Source organism: Prionailurus bengalensis, chromosome B4, assembly GCF_016509475.1.
Source record: "Prionailurus bengalensis isolate Pbe53 chromosome B4, Fcat_Pben_1.1_paternal_pri, whole genome shotgun sequence".
Lineage (NCBI taxonomy): Eukaryota > Metazoa > Chordata > Mammalia > Carnivora > Felidae > Prionailurus > Prionailurus bengalensis.
The window spans coordinates 57,921,610-57,943,160 of record NC_057358.1 but is presented as its reverse complement, the minus strand read 5'-3'; the positions used below and the strand labels follow the sequence as shown (position 1 = coordinate 57,943,160).

General features: G+C 36.3%; 1 protein-coding gene across 3 annotated transcripts in view; it reads left to right on the top strand.

Moving 5' to 3' along the window:
• Nucleotides 1–21,339, top strand: part of BCAT1 (branched chain amino acid transaminase 1) — a 108,558-nt gene extending 87,219 nt beyond the window's left edge. For all 3 annotated transcript variants that reach the window (XM_043564793.1, XM_043564792.1, XM_043564794.1), the window contains exons 9-11: nt 2,288–2,428; nt 4,327–4,401; nt 14,840–21,339. In XM_043564793.1, the coding sequence (XP_043420728.1) occupies nt 2,288–2,428; nt 4,327–4,401; nt 14,840–14,881 (258 nt within the window). In that variant the 3' untranslated portion in view covers nt 14,882–21,339. The remainder of the gene's footprint in view (nt 1–2,287; nt 2,429–4,326; nt 4,402–14,839) is intronic.
• Nucleotides 21,340–21,551: the final 212 nt, after the last annotated feature.

Genomic DNA, 21,551 nt, shown 5'->3' with positions numbered 1-21,551 from the left:
CTAGTCACAGAAATTAAAGAATTTTACTGACATAAATGTTTACTAACATAACTTTATTAGTTTGGCTGCCTATTTTCTCCCTCCTTCCTGCCCCCTGTCCTCCCCAATTCACATACATGCTTATTTTAAAGTCAAAACACTCAAGCAAATGTAGTTGTTTTCAGTAGAGTTTCTGATCTGTGTGACACAGGCATGCATGTTAAACCATTTGGTATTGAAATGACATTTATAACATACTCAAGATGAATATTGGATGAGTTGGTTGTCTGGCAAAGGTTCTTGGATGGAACTTTTGACCCATGTGTTAAAATGGTCTCCATGGGACATGAAAAGACTTTGAGCATACTGTGGTCAAACAGTATTAATAGGACAAATGTTTAGAAACGCACATATTACCTAGGAGAGTACTACCATACTTTCTCTGGAAAAAGCTTTGGAAATAAAGGAAATGTGCTATAAATAATTCTACAAAACCCTGAAGTAGAAAAGACCCAACTGCCACATGCTGGCTGGCACATTGGGCATGACATTTACAAACTGTTGGTATAATTTCAAACAGCTTGCCCTGTCCTAAATATGTTTGCAGTTGGAAAGATGTATTTTCGAAACTCAGTAATTTTTGTTTTATTAAAGAAAAAAATCAACCAAGTACAGAAGGTTTGATGACAAGTTGCAAGTGGAAATGCTTTCCCACACTAATGATTTGCTAGCATGAAATTAGTTATTATGGAGGAAGTTTTTCCTTGACTCCTTAGCTGTAATTTATTTTAAAAGCTATTTTAAAACAGTGAGACATAAATGCCAAGAGGCATGTGGGGGGTTACCATTACTTGCCAGACAGGGGAAATTGTCCAAAGATAAGTAAGGGTGAGCAGAGGAAAAACAATTCTGTTTATTTACAAGATTTTTTTTTTTTTTTTTTCCCCAGAACACAGAGCTCATCTCATTTTCAGTTAACTTGGCTGATTTTCTGGAATTTATTTATTTATTTATTTATTTACCTTTGAACAACATAATTGAAATTCCAGACTGAGATAAACTGAAACTTGCAAAGAGCCATATTTCTGTTGTAGACATATTTTCGTACTCTCCCAAATCATACTTAGAGCATGATGCCTTCTTCTAATATTTTGAATCTTGCCAAGGGCTCTGAATTTCATTTTTATCTATCGTGGATCTGTAAGTTTTAAAAAATACTCTTCTTAAAAAAATTAAGGTCAACAAAGGATGGATAAATATTTTTTTAATAAGTTTGAGACAAACTTTGAACCTTAACCACTAACATAAAAGAATGAGAATTAATACAGATTAAAGAATGAGTTTCAAAAGATCATTTATTTAAGCAGATAGTTTAAAAGCATCAGCTTTCCCCCCCCCCCAATTTCCTATCTTTGAGCAAATAAAATGTTGAAATAGTTCAGCAGAGTTGATGAGGTTATGCCAGTAATTCTGTGATGAAACTCAACCCAATAGGATACTAAAGAGGAGCAAGGGGATTTCTGCTGTAAAGACAACTGAATCAGTGAATTGAGGAAAAAAAGGAATATCCCATGCAATTTCTCAAAGTCCAAATATACTTTCAGTGTTTTAAAATAATGAAATAGTTCAGATAGTTAAACTCAGTCTATGTTTTCACTCCATAGAAGACCTAGTAGAGAGTGGAGGAAATTTAGAGCCAGTCAGATCACACCTGAGTTCAAATTCAGTTTCTGCCGTTTACTAGCTATGTGGATTTAGACATGTCGCTTAGCCTCCCTTTGAACCTTAATTTCTTCATCCGTATAATGGGGATGATAATACCTACCTTAAAAATGAGAGTAGGAGGCATGCAATGGGTGCTGAATAAATAATTATTAATATTATCTAAGAATATGTTCTCTTTTGTGGTAAATAGGGTTCAAGACACTGTTAACATAGAACACACATTAAGTAGCACGGGAAGTGCCTTATCTTGTGAGACTTTAGGCATGGCAACAAATAAAAGGCCAAAAAAGCTGGCATGCATTAAAATATACCCCGTATTTTATAGTGATGGTGTTACGTTATACTCTGATCATCTTACTCTGATCATCTCGTTTAGCGATGCTGTGACCTTGGAGTAGATTGCTTAACACCTCAGCATGTTTACCAGTAAGGTAGTGGTGCTCTCTTCAGCTTTCCCTCAGAGGATGATTCTCACATGATTTGAGTTCAGAGTGTCAGGTTGAAAGGTTAAGTACGCCAGGGCTTTTTTTGCATGCCTTTTCCTTGCAAATGTTAATATTTCTATTTTTTATATTCCAAACAGGGTGAATTTAAGGTGTCAGAGAGGTACCTCACCATGGGTGATTTGACAACAGCCCTGGAGGGGAACCGAGTGAGAGAGATGTTTGGCTCGGGTACAGCCTGCGTCGTTTGCCCAGTTTCTGATATACTGTACAAGGGTGAGGTAAGAGACAATCTCTTCACCTCCTGTCATTTCCAAGCATTTGCCTATAATTTATTTAATTCTTTAAATGTGTAAATGAAATGGTAGTTGGACCCAAGATGCAAAGGATTTTTTTCTTTAATAACTTGGCAGTTTGTCCCAATGAACCTGTATTACCAAATTACTTACTCTCATCTTTCCAGCAATTTTGTGCAAGCTCCAGTATGGGAGGGAGTCAGTTTTGTCCTTGGAAATGTATCACATCTGTTTTATGTCAATTTAGGGATTGGAGATGTGCCAATAAGCGTCCATTCTTATTTCTTCCTTTTAGCTTGCTAAGAAGGTTCTACAGGTAATTAGATTTCCGTTTCTGGTTTCCAAAAGTACTCCCAAACTATTAGAGTAGTAATGGCAAACAGTTATGGAAAATTCATTTGAATGATTAACTCCTACATTTATTATTATTATTGCTTCTGTTGTTGTTATTACTATTTAAACCACTTTATGAAAAATTTTCATTTGGCTAAGTTGTTACATCAACTAAAATCCTCCAAAAAGAATTCAATCATTTGGTTGGAAGAAGTGTTCTCCTCCCAGTGAATTAGTCTGATTTTATATGTGGTATATTTCCACTCTTTGTTAGTTTTGTTGTTGGTGGTAGTGGTTTTTTTTTTTGTTTTTGTTTTTTTGCCTTCCCCTTTATCACAAAGCTTGGATATTTAACATCGTCGTCTAACTTTATAGCTTAAAGGCATGTGGGTATTATTCTTAGGATGTGAATTGGCTTGACTTAATCATATTAAATACAAACTTGATTGGTTTTTAAATTGAAAATAGATAAATAAAATAATTATTTTTCCTCCGTTATTTTCCTTTTCTGATTTTAATGGTGGCTACTTCATTGCTTGAGATTTTCGAACTTGCTTGTAAGGAGTGGCTTTTAACATGATTCCATCTACAGATTGATTGTTTCAAGGGAGAATTATTTTACTATGTATCAATACTTTTACTGAGTATAAAGCTACTGTTTTGTGTTTCATTATTGTAGTATCTAGGTAAATGCATTATTGGTCCACTTTTTTAATGAACTAAAGTTGTCATGAAGTCACATTTTTTAAGTACAATCATTTCACCTCTAGAAATAAGTTTATAAAGCTCAATGTTTTGATATTGGTCTTATCTCACAGGGCATGCCCAGCTAAAGGTACATCTAATTACCCTATTATCCTAAAGAGCATAAGAAGAAAAGAATGACAGCATGGGCTATCTACTAAAATCAGACTATCAAAAGCCTGCAAGCCAGCCAGGCAGGAATGGACATGGCTCAAGTGTAAATTAGGGGCAGGAAATCTCTCAGCCCCCAGTGTAATGATGCTGTCCAGCACTGTGGAGGTTTGACTTGGAACAGACATAGGTTTAGAAGCCTATTTTGTGAAGGCATAGACTTGCTTTCATATACGTCCCTGCAATGACTTGCTTTAATTTGTGGCAAAAGGTTTTCGAGTTCTCATTCCCTGCCAGAAGAATTAGGTAAGGAGGCCAATCATTCATCCTATAGATTCTCAGAATCCTGAAAGAGGTAGGATTCTTTATGTTTGGCCACTATTTTAGGTATCCCTAGCTCTTTGGTCTCTTTGGTTCCTCATATCAGCCTGAAGACCAACATATAAACCAGTTGTGCCCTAAAATCAGTTGGTAGGCAAGAAACAAACTATCATTGGCTACTTTGTTTTTATTCAAATTCAGAGTAGAAAAAGAGTCTTTGGCATAAGGGGTTGGCATAGCCCTTATGATCAGGTTATCATAGTACCATTCCTTATTTCAGTGGGATTGTCTTAATACAGTAGAATTGCTGAGTGTCTTACTTATTGCATACATGGATATCCTCCAATTATCATGCCTGTGATATTCTTTCATAGACTGTACACATCCCAACTATGGAGAATGGTCCTAAACTTGCAAGTCGGATCTTGGAAAAATTGACTGATATTCAGGTAAGGGCTTCTTTTTTAAAAAAAGGGCTTCTTTTTATTTCAATCAGAACTAAAACCAAATCATATTTCAGTGGAGAGAAGAGAGTAAACACTGCCATTTGGGGTTAACAAATTAAATTTGTAGAATAAAGCACAAAAGAAAAATATTACCTGTGATTCCAACACTGAAATATAACCACTGTTAATTTTTGATATCTCAAAAATATTTTGTGTTAATATACTTCTTGAAGTATTTTTCTAACAAAATAGTCATATGTGATTTGTTACCTGCTTTTTTTCATCTAGCAAATCACTTGCTTTTTCGTATCAATAAATAAATTTCTCCATTCCATGTATAAAATTTAATTGAATTCTGTGATATTGATGTACTATAACTTTTAAAGAATCATTATTATTGAACATTTATGTTGTTGGCAGTTTTTTTTTTGTTTGTTTGTTTGTTTGTTTTTTTACCTGTTACAAACACTACAATCTTTGTGATTATTTCCTTAGGATAAGTTCCTGAGATTGTAACTGTTGGGTCAAAAACAGTGCATACCTATTTTTTTCTACTGCTAACCTTGTTCTGCCTGTTTTTTCCTGAGCAGCAGTTTACAGTGGTGTCTCATCAGACAGTTAAGCATATCTCTAAGCAGGCTTATCAAGTACCACGTAATGCTGGGTCATCAATAAAAGGACTGTTCTATAACTTGCAAACCCCTCACACGTTGTTGGACGATTTTGTTGAGCCCACATATCATCATTGCCAGTCAGTGAATGTACCCAAGGGGAGATGAGATTCATACTGAAATGTGAAATAAAGTTTGATAGTTTGAGTGACACCAGATGGTTTAGGTCTTAAAACTATACAAAAAAAAAAAAAAAGTTGACAAAACAGCAGGCCCCTCCAGAGCAACTGAGGTCCTGGGATAGTGATAAGCATGGTATTTTTGGAAGACTTACTCAGCAACTTTTATGCAAAATTAATAACATTAAAAGATAAGAATGATTGTGGTTTTTGAATCGATGAAATGTTGCTCTTTTCCTCTTCAGTAAAGGCTTTCTATAGAAATCCTTCAACTGGGGCCCCTGGGTGGCTCAGCCAGTTAAGGGTTTGACTCTTGATTTTGGCTCAAGTCATGATCTCATGGTTTGTGAGATTGAACCCCATATCAGGCTCTGTGCCGACAGCATGGAGCCTACTTGGGATTCTCTATTCCCCTTTCTCTGCCTCTCTCTCTCTCTCTCAGAATAAACATTTAAAAAAATTCTGCAAACTAAATAAAGGAATATCTTAATATTAGAAGACATATAATTTATTGAGTCTTCTACTTTTATACATGGAAACAATTAAAAGTAATTGGAAGAAATTAATAAGAATATTTGGATGTTTTGGTAATCTAAATTTTTTTACAGTTGAGTAAATCTGATGAAGGTAATAAGTTATTAGTGTTTTGCACAAATAAGAAACATAAATAGAATAAAAATATATAATTGGCCAAATTATGAAAGCCTTTATCCAAAACAGAAATTGAAAGATTTTTAAGAGGGGAGGCAGTATTTGCAACAACATGGATGGAACTACAGTGTATTATGCTAAGCAAAATAAGTAGCGGAAAGACAAATGTCGTATGATATCACCCATAAGATAAAAACAGATGGGAGACAGACTATAAGAGATTTTTTTTTTTTTTAAGAATTTTAAAGTTTATTTATTTTGGACAGACAGAGCACAAGCAGGGGAGGGGCAGAGAGAGAGGGAGACACAGAATCTGAAGCAGGCTCCAGGCTCTGAGCTGTCAGCACAGAGCCTGACATGAGGCTCAAACCCGTGAACTGTAAGATCGTGACCTGAGCCAAAGTCGGATGAGCCACCGACTGAGCCACCCAGGTGCCCCAAGATTCTTAAATACAGAGAACAAACTGAGGGTTGCTAGAGACATGTTGGATGGGGGGATGGGCTAAATGAGTGATGGGCATTAAGGAAGGCACTTGTTGGGATGAGCATTGAGTGTCATATATAAGTTATGAATTACTAAATTCTATTCCTGAAATCATTATTACACTATATGTTAACTAACTTGGATTTAAACAAAAAATAAAGAATAATAAAAAATAAATAAAACTTAAAAATTGGAAGGAAAAGAGGGGAGGTCGTGTTGTTATGGTAATAAGAAAATATCACTTTGGAACCTTTTCTTGAATACATACAGAGGGGAATCCTTCATTTTATCGGACTTAATACACAAAATGAGATCTCAGTACCTCTTGGAGATTATATGAAATAAGAAAATTACCCTTAATTTGATTTGGTTGTAAAGGATTAAAAAAAAGAAAAAGTCAACTGTATTTGAAAGGGAAAATCAAACTGTATTAAATTTGAATTGGAAGAAAGATCTAACTAGAGGTGTTTGATGGACATAATCATGAAGCTTTGCCTAAGGCAGGCAAAAGCAGAAATGTTTCCTCTGTCTTGAGATAGTGCCAAAGTATATGCATCAGAACTCTAAGTAAAAGAGAAGCCCAAAGACATATTCGGGGGGCAAGAGGACACGCCATTACAAAAGTTCTCAGAGCATTTTTAAAGTAAGATTATGGATGTAAAATTAGTGAATAAGTGAATGTTTTTGATTAATTCATTCAATAGATATATGTCTTGAGCACAAACAGTGTGCAAGAGACTATTCCAGGTGCTGGTGATTTAATAGTAGTAGAAGGGATAAAAAAAATTGGAGAAGTCAAAGCTGTAGAGAAACAAAATACTCAATTTAAATGTGAGACCACATGAATACTTTTAAGAATAAAAGATCCATATGAAGCAGAGAATGAGAAGAAACAACATTTTCCTTTTACCTGTATATATTCTCTATATAACTTAGTGCCTGTGGCTAAGAAGAAATTAATTTCTCTCTTTACCCTAGGTAGTAAAATGTAATGGTATTAACACTGAAAATTAATGATACATTCAAGGCTTCCCTAGGAATAAGGAAACAAAAGGGGTGGAGACACAGGATACGTGAGATAATATAATGATTCTGAATTAAACCACAAACCAGAAGGACCAACTCTGCTCCAAATTGTTAAGTAACAGAGGACTATCTATTCAGAATCTAAGACCACATCCTTCTTTTTCAATTATTTTATGCCTATGGGCATGGAACCTAAAGTTTCAAAATTATTCTCTTATAAGATAGCAAATTGGTGCTGTCACCCAAGCTACAGGTGCCTGTTTCTGTCCACGAAAAATAATTTAAGTAATTATTGAGGAAAAAGCGTAGAATTGCATCATGTTTTACATTTGATCTCTTTGACATTACATGAAAAACATGGATATTTCGTAAGAAGTGCTCTGGTAAATTGAAGAGAGCAACAACAACCAATAAACCCAGAAGATTCTTGCCACTGTGACGTGGGGGGTGGAAATCCTTCTTAACCACAGATGTGATTGTCATTTAACTTGTGTGTTTCTGTATATGAGTAAGAACCTCTGAGGTTAAGTATTCATTCCCCTTGGCGAATTTTCCATAAAATTCCATGGATTTTAGATTGCCCTAAAAATACCTCTTAGGAGGGGAGTGTTTCAGTCTTTTTTTTTTCCCCCTCTTCTTTTTTCAAGTGACAAAGAAAAACACTTTTGTGTTACTTAACCAGACTTCAGCATGGAGAACATTAGCCATATTGCCTATGTTTCTTTTCTCTTGCATCGCTCTTTGCCAGTCTGATTACTCACCATCGTATTCACCAATATGCCTGCTATTGGGATAATCTCTGTTCTCCAATTGACTCTGCTGTCTACTTCTTCCTGCCTTTCTGTACCTTCTACAGTTTGCCTACTTGAGAAGGTATTGGTTGTCTGTCAAGACACATCTCCTTGAGGAACTTTTAAAGTCTGTCTTGAGCAACATCCCTGTCCCCAGTACAAACACGTATTCATCCCCTCAAATATAACTTCTTCTTCCAGCTTCCAAAGTACCTGGGTTCCATATCACATATGGCCTTTAAGTTGTATTCTAATTAGTCACACACTTGTCTTTGTTTTAAGGTTGTTTGAATGTAGGAATTGTTTTACTCCCTTCTTGTAACCCCAGTATTCAGCACAAGGCCTGGGCTATCATACACACTCAGTAATGTTTCTTGAATAAATGAATAAAGGAACAAATAAGTGAGTGATATACCAGACAGATACTGAAGGACAAAAACATGTTGCTCTTATATATTAACACATTCTGAGGACAGGTGGGAGGAAGGCCTTAAATAATATCAAATGACTTTTCTTTTTTTTTTAATTTTTTTAAACATTTATTTATTTTTGAGAGAGAGAGAGAGAGAGAGACAGAGTGTGAGTGGGGGAGGAGCAGAGAGAGAGGGAGACATAGAATCTGAAGCAGATTCTAGGCTCTGAGCTGTCAGCACAGAGCTCTACGTGGGGCTCGAACCCATGAACTGTGAGATCGTGTCCTGTGCCGACTAAGCCACCCAGGCGCCCCACATATTACTTTTCGAGAAAACTTTGAGAGAACCTGATTTTAGACATTTTTAAAGTGAAATACACATACCAAGACTGCTGTCGGAATCAAATAAAAACCTGGAATCCAGGCCTTAAATATCAGGGCAGCATGTTTGTGTAACTAGCAGAGCTGCTGTTGAGGTTTTAGAAAGTGGGAAGTAGTGATTGCAAAGACCGGAGAGGTGGAAGTCCTGTTCTGTTTGTTTTTTTTTAATTAATTTATTTTTTTTAATTTGTATCCAAGTTATTTAGCATATAGAATAATAGTGATTTCAGGAGTAGAATCCAGTGATTCATCCCCTATATATATAACACCCAGTGCTCATCCCAACAAGTGTCTTCCTTAATGCCCCTTGCCCACTTAGCCCATCCCCCCTCCCACAACCCCTCCAGCAACCTTCAGTTTGTTCTCTATATTTAATATTCTCTTATGTTTGCCCCCTCCATGTTTTTATATTATTTTTGCTTCCCTTCCCTTATATTCGTCTGTTTTGTATCTTAAATTCCACATATGACTGAAGTCATGTATTTGTCTTTCTCTAATTGCATTTAGCATAATACACTAGTTCCATCCATGCTGTTGCAAACGACAAGATTTCATTCTTTTTGATTGCTGAGTGATACTCCATTGTATCTCTCTCTCTCTCTCTCTCTCTCTCTCCACACACGCACGCATACACACACCACATTTTCTTTATCCATTCATCTGTCAATGGACATTTGGGCTCTTTCCATACTTTGGCTATTGTCAATAGTGCTGCTATAAACATTGGGGTGAATGTGCCTCTTCAAAACAGCATACCTGTATCCTTTGGATAAGTACCTAGTAGTGCAATTGCTGGGTCATAAGGTAGTTGTATTTTTAATTTTTTGAGGAATCTCCATAGTGTTTTCCAGAGTGGCTGCGCCAGTTTGCATTCCCACCAGCATCCTCTTTCACTGCATCCTCGCCAACATCTATTGTTGGATTCTTTCACTGCATCCTCGCCAACATCTATTGTTGCCTGAGTTGTTAATGTTAGCCATTCTGACAGGTGTAAGGTGGTATCTCATTGTAGTTTTGATTCGTACTTCCCTGATGATGAGTGATGTTGAGCATTTTTTCATGGGTCTATTGGCCACCTGGATGTCCTTTTTGGAAAAGTGTCTATTCATGTCTTTTGCCTGTTTCTTCACTGGATTATTTGTTTTTTGGGTGTTGAGTTTGATAAGTTCTTTATAAGATTTCAGATACTAACCCTTTATGTAATATGTCATTTACAAGTATCTTTTCCCATTCTGTCAGTTGACTTTTAGTTTTGCTGATTGTTTCCTTCACCATGCAGAAGGTTTTTATCTTGAAGAGATTCCAATAGTTAATTTTTGCTTTTGTTTCCCTTGCTTCTGGAGACATGTTGAATAAGAAGTTGTTGCAGCCAAGGTCAAAGAGATGTTGTTGTTTTTTTTAATTTTTTTTTAATGTTTTATTTATTTTTGAGACAGAGACAGAGCATAAGCAGGGGAGGAGCAGAGAGAGAGGGAGACACAGAATCCGAAGCAGGCTCCAGGCTCTGAGCTGTCAGCACAGAGCCCGACGCGGGGCTCGAACTCGCAAACCGCAAGATCATGACCTGAGCCGAAGTCGGACGCTTAACCGACTGAGCCACCCAAATGCCCCAAAGAGGTTTTTGCCTGCTTTCTCCTCTAGGATTTTGATGGCTTCCTGTCTTACATTTAGGTCTTTCATCCATTTTGAGTTTATTTTTGTGTATCATGTAAGAAAGTGGTCCAGGTTCATTTTTCTGCATGTTGCTGTCCAGTTTTCCCAACACCATTTGCTGGAGAGACTGTCTTTATTCCATTGGATATTCTTTCCTGCTTTGTCAAAGATTAGTTGGTCATATGTTTATTGGTCCATTTCTGCATTCTGTATTCTGTTCCATTGATCTAAGTGTCTGTTTTTGTGCCAGTGCCATACTGTCTTCATGATTACAGCTTTGTGATACATCTTGAAGTCCAGAATTGTGATGCCTCCAGCTTTGTTTTTCATTTTTAGGATTGCTTTGGTTATTTGGGATCTTTTCTGGTTCCATACACATTTTAGGATTGTTTGCTCTAGCTCTGTGCAGAATGCTGGTGTTATTTTGATACGGATTGCATTGAGTATGTAGATTGCTTTGGGTAGTATCAACATTTTAACAATATTTGTTCTTCCAATCTATGAGCATGAAATATTTTTCCATTTTTTTGTGTGTGTCTTCTTCAATTCTTTTATAAGCTTTCTATAGTTTTCAGTGTATAGATTTTTCACCTCTTTGGTTAAGTTTAGAGAGGTGGGTGTCTTAAGTAGTTAGGAAAAGGAAAGCCCAGTGAGATAGGTGCAGGATCTGTATTGACTGTAGGCCACCAGATGGAATTTCTTTTAAAATTCTGTTTTCCCCACTAGTGGCTACAGTTTTGTAAGAATAAATGACCATTAGTGGTTATTGCATTTTTTTGTTTTCAGTGGAACAGCTTGATGGTTTTTAGTTACATAAGAGCCCTACTCCTTTTCCCTGCTGATGTCCCGAGTTATCCTTCTCTTTGTGTGCATACTAAGTGAACATTTCCAGATTGCCTTGATGACTCAGCCCCTTGACCAGCTTCCCAGCTGTACTTGTTCCCTAATACACACTTCTCCACGTTACAGGATTACAGAGCTTTGCGGGCCATTGAATAGGATTTAGAACAAGAATGACAAATTGTCACCTGGTGGGCAGCACTGATTATATTTTTATTGACATCACAGAGAATAAGTGCATGACATGTACATTGTCCTTTTGTGTTGCTAAGAACTTTTCTGCCTAATGTAAAAGGCATTTAACAAAGGCCATGTAAAATTATTTGCCATATGTATGTTGGATGTGAAGATTAGAACTTGTCATTAGTTGTGTTTTGGTTTAGTGTTCTTCCTGGAATTCATGAAAGATGAAAATTCTGCATACCACATTGATAATCTTCCACATGGGCTGAGTACCACCCCATGTGCTCAGTTGGATTTGCCATGTTGTTTTCACCTCATCTTCGATTCCAGTGAACAACATCAAGTCATTGTGACTTACAGCAGACCTGCCAAATGCTGAAGGAGTAAGCCTACTGCTGTGGTTCTGTAATGACCCTGATAATGATAGCCTTGCCCATGCAGACATGTGTTCTTTCCCCTCCTTCTCTAGGTACCTACTCCTGAGGAAAGAATATAATTTCTATCTCTGCTAACATCTGTCATCTCTACTCTTGAATTATTTTGCCTTGAAAAATTGAATCAAGTTATTTATCATCTAAATGGAAAGTTTGATCGCTTACTGCTTAGGTTTAGATAGTTTGAATTACCTGTATTATCACATTTCTTAGATACATCTCAGAATGCTATAATTTTTACATAAAAGCATAAATTATAGGATGAGGAGGCCAATCTTAATATATATTATGAAGGTTCTTAGAGTGATATGGCCTATGACTGTCATTGTAACCCAAATAGATTTTTGACTGTTTATAAAACTGAAACAACTAATTGAAAGCAAATTCACTTTAATTGATGAGATTCAAGATGGAATTATGGCGGTCACGAATCACAATAATGTAGATCTGCTAAAATGTCAATATGATGACACTCAATTATTAATGGCATAAGTATCTAATGTATTAATGGGAATCCAAGTAAGAGAAATAAAACACGTATTTTGATCTTACCTTAAGTCATGTTGTACCATACATAAATCAAGCAGAATTTGGGAATTTTTATCTAATATTTATCATGGATCAACAATTAATAGTGGGAAGCCATACTCTTGAAACAACTCTTTCTGATAGAGATTCAGCAAGTCACTTATAGTCATTGGGCTTCCTTCATTCTCTTTTTTATGTAAACCAAAAGGTTGTAAGTAGACCCATTCTTGGCTCCCAGTATTTTTACCAATTTGATAGATTCTGCTGCCAGAGGTCTTTAAAGCTCTTTAAGAGGAACCCAGCACATGGACAATATAACATAGGAGAAATAGCATCAGATAGAGGCAGGAGCCCTGGGCTTCAGATTAAGAGTTTTCTAGAACCTTAATGTCCTTAGACGTAAAATAAGAAGCTTGGCTTTAAGAGTACATTGCTCTTTGTATGTGATTTTTAAGCAGCAGAAATTTTCTACAAAGGAAATCTTTCCTAGAATCCCAACATACAAAACTGATCAAAGTGCAATTGTTCTAAAGTCCAGAGCTCCACTTATTTGACTCATCCTTGCATTTAATTAATTAATTAATTTTTTAAAGGTTTTATTTTTAAGTAATCTCTACACCCAACACGGGGCTCGAACTTATGACCCCGAGATCAAGAGTCACGTGCTCTACCGACTGAGCCGGCCAGGCTCCCCAAAGCCCCTACATTTTAGATGATCATTAAAGTTCTTTCCCATATGGAACTGCTAATGTTTTATCTGAATTTCAACTGAAGTTATATTGGGAATGAAAAGCCGATTCATGTGAAAAGGGGACATCGTCGGAGGAATTTAGGCAAGCACCTGGTGGCAGACTCACTGGCATGGTGGTAGGGAAGATACGTTCCAAGTTCATCTCCACAGACACAGCTATGTGAACATGTGGAGGGAACTCCAAATGGTAGTCAAGAACATGTCATTGGTGCGAGAGAGACCTTTGGCTAGGGTCTGGGCTCGGCTCTACCCTTTACGAATTACCTGAGTAAGTTGTTTAATCTCCCTAACACAGTTTTTCTCATCCATAAAATGAGATCGATAATGGCACCTACTCTCTGGGGTTACTGTGAGGATAAATTTCGTAGTAAGTCTGTCAAGCTCCTGGCACCATAGCGTTAGCACTGTGAGAGCTCATTTGAACACAGAGATGTTTGATGAATGAATGAATGAATGAATGAATGCACGCATACATGAATGAATGAATAAAAGAACAAATTGATCAAAACTAGCTTTCTACTTTGGACATCTGGAATGTCTTTGTGTCAGTTAATTCAATTTTAAGTATTAAAATTCAGGTTTGTGAAAGCAAATTACTTGGAGATGCAAATAATCAAATTCTGATTGTGATCTAGTTCCATCACTTTTGAAGGAATAAGAAAAATTGAGATGCTAACATAACCTGAATGACTTTCATTTAGAGAACAGAGCGTTTGTCAATTTAATATTTTGTCCACAAACACAAAACCCTCTTGAGAAAGGGGGCTTTCAGAGCGGTGATTCTCAAACTTCACTCTCATTAGAATCCCCCGAAAGTGCTGGCTGAAGCATGGTTGCTGGGACCCATCCCCAGTAAAGTCTGAGATATGGCTTGAGAATTTGCATTTCAGATATGCTGCCTGGTGATACCGATGCTCCGGGTCTGGAGCACACACTCTGAGCATCGCTTCTTTAGAATAAAGATGATTGTAATTAAATTTAACTCAGTTACTTTATTTGGGGAGCAGAAACTAAATACAGAATGGTGATGAAAAGGCATTACTTAGAGACTTATTTCAGCTATAAATTTGAGTTCAACCATAATTATAAAACTTGTGATTCTCTCCAGATATTTGATTTATTTCTCTCTAATCCTTTTTTTTTTTAATTTTTTTTTCAATGTTTCTTATTTATTTTTGGGACAGAGAGAGACAGAGCATGAACGGGGGAGGGGCAGAGAGAGAGGGAGACACAGAATCGGAAACAGGCTCCAGGCTCTGAGCGATCAGCCCAGAGCCTGACGCGGGGCTCGAACTCACGGACCGCGAGATTGTGACCTGGCTGAAGTTGGACGCTTAACCGACTGCGCCACCCAGGCGCCCCTCTCTAATCCTATTTTTAACATGAATATGCTTTTACTGTTCAAAATAGGAACAGACCTTTTTGTATAACATTGGTTGTATCGCTGAACTTATTTGTAAGCGATTCTTGCACTGGTAGTGTTTACACTTAAACATGTTTTCTTGCTTTTGTTGTAGTACGGAAGAGAAGAGAGCAACTGGACAATCATAGTATCCTAAATGGAAAATACAGGATATCATCTGTGTGCTATGGAGACAAACTGTCGCAGTTGAATTACAATAGATTTCTTTGGCTACCTGTTTTTAGTTGTGCCTAATGTAGTTTGTGTTATTAGTTGTTACCAGGTGATTGTTTCCTCATGCCAGAGAAAATGAATTGCAATCATCAAGTGGTATTTTGTAAACTCAGTGTTAAAAGCTTACTTCACCTTCTCTTCGAAAGATGATAATGTAAGCCATACGGCATAGACTTTTCCTCAATAATCTTAGTGCCTCCCTTATTAGTTTCCTCAGATACAAAAATATTTTCTTCCTTAGTATAAGTTATGTTCTGCTCCTCAACCAAATGAGTTTCTTTGTGTTTGAAAACTGATCTGAATAGATTTCATAGGTAATGTTTCCTGTGACATTATCTTCATCTTCGGAAAATGGTTGTGGGTTTTTGTTTTGTTTTGTTTTGTTTTTTAATAATCAAGACTGAAAAACTGGTATTTCTGCTTTCACATTTTTCTTTGCAGGCCCCTTAAATCCATCTTAAAGAGTAGATCTCCTTTCTTCCTGATGTCACAGTCTCCTCCAGGCTCTCCTTGTGCATCAGCAGGACCTGTGCACATCTCCACCATTGTCCTTTCCACATTGTATTGTAATTGGCTGTTTGTCAGCCTCCAACACAAGACTGAGGCTCTTGTGCCTTTGAGATCTTTGTATCCCCCTGCCTGGCACATAATAGGTACTCATTAAATAATGAATGAATGAACATTTAGCTTCTATAGAAGTGTACCTTCTTTGTTTCTATATTATGAAACCTCTTTATTAGAATTTGTGGTTGATTCTGACATTGTGTCCATTTACCTCACGTTGTCTTTATTTTCCAGGGACTGCTAAGTCATTAGAGATACTCAGAGGCATAGTTTGTTGGAGGGATTATTTCATATTTGAAGACTGCCTTGGAATTGAAATAGCAGCTCTAGAGAGGTCATGATATCATACCAACCAAATGGAAATGACCTTTGTGAAGTGTTAAATACATATATGTTACATGTTAAATACAAAATAAAGAATCATATTTAGCTTTTGGTAGAAAGCAAAGGGGTATACTTTGATATACCTCATTTCTGTTGAATGGGGCTGGGAGGATCACATGGTTAGAGTACAGGAGAGCAATTCTAGATGATCTTTTCCTCATTTAGGAGCTGTGAGTTAAAATTGAATCCTGGTTTATAATTTAGGGAAAGTCAGTCAAACCTTGCTAGAAAACGTTTACCCTTGGAAGGTCAACTCTCAGACATATTTTGGTTTCCCTCAGTTCCAGTAACTTTCATCTTGCTGATCATATTTCATTCTCTTTTCAGAGCAAGGGGAAAAAAGACCTTCTAAAAGTTTGATGTGTTAGAAAAATTTCCTTAAGGCATTTAGCAGCACATAGCAAATGGGGCTTTGATTCTTTTCCAAGACTTTTGGCCATAGGGTTCTTTTAGATAGGAATGGTAAAATGAAAATTAGGGAAGTATATAAGATGAAAAGGAATAGTAAAAATATCTTTTAGGGGGCTTTTAATTGGTGATCTGAAGTCTTGGAAGTCTGTTCTTTTCAGGCCTCAGGTGCTTTAACTGTCCTCTGCACACTTCACCAAGTAGTGTTCTAAGGGTATGCATTTACCTTGGCTAAATCCTGTGACCTCCTTTTTAAAGCAGTAGTCTAGAAAAGACTTGCAGGTAATTCTAACCTGTCAAGTAGCACTTAATAACTAGACCTACATTTCTATGAGAAATGGAAGTCATTTGTTTGCCATAAATACATTTCACACTTTGCATCTCTAAATTTAGTATGGCAACACATGTCCGTTATAAAAGTTAGAGAACAACATGTCTTGACATTATGTCTCTATGATTTCTTTCATCAAACCTTAAGAGCATTTTAAGCCCTTTCTACCAGATGGAGTGAAAACTAAGGATATATATTTTAAAAAACTGGAGGTCTCCTAAAACTGAGAGAGCGCAATCTGCCATTTTCTTAAGTAATAAGACAGAAAATTGACCTTGACACTAACTTGTTAAATAGATTTAAAAGGAACATCTGCACATCTTTTTTCCTTGTGCACTATTTGTTTAATTGCAGTGGATTAATACAGCAAGAGTGACACATTATAACTAGGCAATTATCCATTCTTCAAGACTTAGTTATCCTAACACTAATTGATCATTTATGGTGTAAGATAGTCTAGCATTAGGAACATGTGAGGCTAATCTGCTCAAAAAGATCAACAAATTAATATTGTTGCTGATATTTGCATAATTGGCTGCAATTATTTAATGTTTAATTGGGTTGATCAAATGAGATTCAACAATTCACATGTGCATGAATATAAACAGAACTGGTGGCACTTAGAATGATAATGATTAACTTATTTTTCATGTTCTCTTCCTCCCACTTCTTTCATGTTTTACATTTCAGACCAAGTTTGTCAGCTTTTTCCTAAACACATTGGTAGAAACTGGGATCTTTTTATTATTTTTTTAATGTTTATTTATTTTTGAGACAGTATGAGCAGGGGAGGGGCAGAGAGAGATAGAGACAGAATCTGAAGCAGGCTCCAGGCTCTGAGTTGTCAGCACAGAGCCCAACGTGGTGCTTGAACTCACAAACTGTGAGATCATGACCTGAGCCGAAGTCGGATGCCCAACTGACTGAGCCACCCAGGTGCCCCAGTAGAAACCGGGATTTTAAAATGAAGTGTTCAGATATAAACAAAACTTGGGCATTTCCTAAAGATATTTGCTATTAGAATTTTTTTTATTGTTACAGTCATTTATTAAGGATTCAAATCATGGATACCCCAAAAGAAGCATCAACTGCAGGGGTGTGTACCATGCTCTGAAGGACCTGCAGCTGGCAGAAGTGAAATTAATAATACCTGTTTTAACCTTTGCTTTCAAAAGTGCAAAGGAAAAGTAAAAGGGAAAGAGAAATAAGCGAATGAGAAAACTTGTTAGGAATCATGTTTTTTTTTTTTCCTCCCTGGTAAACACCCTCTATTCTTTTCTCAAAATGTTGCCATAAGGTAAAGGGAAAAAAAAAAAAAAAAAGATGACAGACGATAGCAGCAGGAAAGTACAGTGAACACCACTTACATGCCGTGCAGTGTCAGCACTCCTGAAGTTTGGGGAAGCCTATGTGAGATGCCCTAGGATCAGGTTTATTGCTCGATGTTATTGTACCTAAACGAGTGGTCTTGCTTCCTTCAAATTGGCACTCTTGAACACTTGAGGCAATTAATGAGTATGTTTTGGTCAAAAGAATTATAGGAGCCTCTTATTAAAGCAGTAGATTCAACTCCACGTTAGGGGGTTTTTGCTATAAAATCAGCTTCCAGAATAAGCTTATTTATTCTCCCTATTCCCACATAGTGCTCAGTTACTGTATTCTTTTTCCTTAAAAAGTTCCTTTTTAAGAGCATACATTGATTTTACCATTACGATTGGGAAAAATGTATTTTAGGCAGAAAATAACAATACTTGTTCACTTGTTTATATTTTCTAAAATATTTAGGGCAATCAATATTCGTCAGATGGACTAAAGCAAAGGGCTTAGGGGTCAGAGAAACATTGTAAGGCTCACTTATTTTATATTCAGATGCTAAATGTGATCAAAGAATTCTTCCTTGTAATGTGGATTTCTTACGTGTATATTCAGAAACTTAAGTTACCAATAGTAATGCTCATGAATAATTAGTGGATAATTCATAATACCTGTCACTTTGTGTTTTTACAAGTAGAATTTGTTCACCTGTTTTCCAGATATCTGCTCCCAACAGAGAGTACCAGCTTTTCAGTAAGGATTACCTATTAATTGACAAAGATCATAGAGATTATAGTTAATTTGATAAATGTTGGTTGAGTACCCACAAATTTGCATCTAACACAGCTGGTGGTAGGGATTAGGAAGTTAGTTTTAGAAAATAGTATATAGACATTATCCTCGTGGAGTTTATACTCTACTAAAATTTTTAGATAAAAAAAGTGTTATTTAATGCAGTTAGATAATAGATGATGACTAGAACACATCTCTTATCAAGAAATCACAATGAACATTTCCATCTCATTTTTTAAGGAAATTCGTCCCTTTTTCTATTCCTTTCTTCTGCACAACTACTCGGTAGGATTAGTATTTAGAGGGTTATTCAACCACCATCTACATGGCGTGATTCCCTGTTGGTTTACCACTTACTTCCAACCTGCCTAGTACATTTGATAACTACATTCTCTGGAGCAATGTTAAATTGTCATGGTTCATCTAACAAAAGATCATCTGAAATTACAGCATCCTTGCTGATCTTAAACTCAAAGCCAGATATTATTGAAATAAAATGTTCCTAGAATGAGTTTTTCTGGAAAATGTCTATTATGAATCAAACTCTTTAGAGCTTTAGCTTGAAAATGATGGATCCAGCTACTCAGAAAATCACAAGTAGAGGACTAATATAACAATGACTTTTCATGGTTTGAGATTTTAAAAGAAAGGCCATTTAACATATTGCAAAGAGATTCATATTCATCATGGCCAAAACACGCTTTAAAAAAATTCAGAGGTAGAAGAAAGTGATTTTTCATCCTTAGTGTACATACCACATCAAAAGACTTCAGATATTAATTTGGGGAGCTTGATAAAAAACATATCAACATGATGTAATAGTGTTTGTGGGTAAATAATTCTGTGGGATCAGATAGAAGTACATACATTTGCTTTCGTGAATGATTTGAATGAATGATTCAAATGTGAATGATGAAGGCATGAAATTTGGTATTAGAAAATGAAGCGGTCTTTAAAATCTGGATGCAGTTGAAGTCTTAAGTAAGCCTTTTTCTGTCTGGAAGTATATGTTTCATACCTCTGTAGACCCTATGAATAAGGCTTAAAACTTAAGTTGTATAATGTTCCAATTTACAGAATCCACTGTTGGGATGTAAGACTTGACTGCAAGCTGTGGTATGAGAATGAATTAAAATGTAGTTTCGATGACAGATTTCTCTGCACATCCACTTTTATAATGGCTAGGTTCTATGAAATTATGGGGCAAGAAACTTTTAATTAGAGAAGATGTCAGAAGAAGAACAACTGAAGGTAGACGAAGAAACAGAGGAAAAAAGTCAAACTTGCTTCCGTGTTGTCCAGAGAAGCCTTGTCCTTATTCGGCCAACCATAGGGATCTTTAGCATTCAACGTAGGTGCCAAATACCAATAGTGCCGAGGAGGAAGAAGTGGCTAAGTATAAGGGGCAGTTCATTAGGTATTAGAATTAGGCCATGATCTCGAGATAATAACCTGACGGTAGTGTTATATGGAAACCACTGTACTACAAATTTAGAGAAGGCTGTATAATTCCTTCAACTACTTAAGATTCGTGAAGCTTCTTGAGGCTGAAAAAATAAGTGACAAGGAGTACATTGTGACTTTTGCACATCGCCCCCCCCCACCCCCCCGCGCGCGCCTTAGAAATACAGTTTACCGCCATCCCCTTTTCCTTGGTGAAGGCTACCTGATTTGGAAATGAGTTGAATATTGTCATTTAGTTTTTAACTAAAATGTGCAACATGCTGCAATTTCCCCAGGTTAATTTCACAGCAGTCATTCTCAGGGTTAACAAAGGAATGCATATATCTGCCTCAATTTTTACGTCTTTGGTAAGTTTCTAAAAAGTGCAGGAATTCTCTCAAGAGTATGGCTATAAGATTTTGAATGAAGTCTTAAAAATAAGCTAGCTAATCTGTATGCATCTGTAAATTCTGCAGATGTTTCCCTGGTGACTTATGAGAATGAATGATTCTGAAATGGACTCAAGTGGCTAATAAACAGAGCCTATGTCACTGCTGAAGAGTTTGCACTTGCTTAATAATGGTGACTGAGAGAAAATAAGTAGTTTGAGGAAGTAGTTTTTAAATCGGAGTTTATAGATAGAAACAGGAGAATATCAGCTTAGCTCTGGAATTTTTAGAATATGTGCTGTTACACCTAAATCTAATTGCAATGAAAAATCCCAACCATTGATTGTCTCAAAGTTCTCTAGTTGTGTAGTCATTCTTGAAATTCTCTTTAAGAAAAATCAAGTGCAGAGAAATAAACACTTTGTAAATAAGGCTTGGCTTTCATGAAAAAATTGTTTAAAGATTACGTTAAAAGATTTAAACTCACTGAAAGTGTAATCGAAATGTGGAGAATAACGTGGGTAAAGGAAACTACCTCATTCTTTGAAGGTTTTGTAGAAGCACAATTAAACATCCTAAAATGGCTTTGTCACTTATGAACCATCTGGTGTGAAAGAACTCTATATTTGTAATGTCTAAAGGACCTGGAATAATTGTATTTTTGCTGGCAATAGACACATTCTTTATTGTTTGCAGGTCTCATGAAATCTTTAATTACGCACTTGTTCTTGTCATCAATAAAACAACTTAAAGGAATCCTGTTTGTGTAGTCTCTTGAAATTAACATTTGTTGGATGCATGAAAGTAATGCTTAATTACCATTTTCATGATGTTCTAAGGCTTTTGGTCATGGGAAGTAAATGTAGTGTGGTATTTTTAAACCAAAATGACACTGGGAGCATGAAAAGAATCGAGCACACCCGAAAAACCTATTAACTATTCACCTGGGTAGAATCTAAATCTATTTT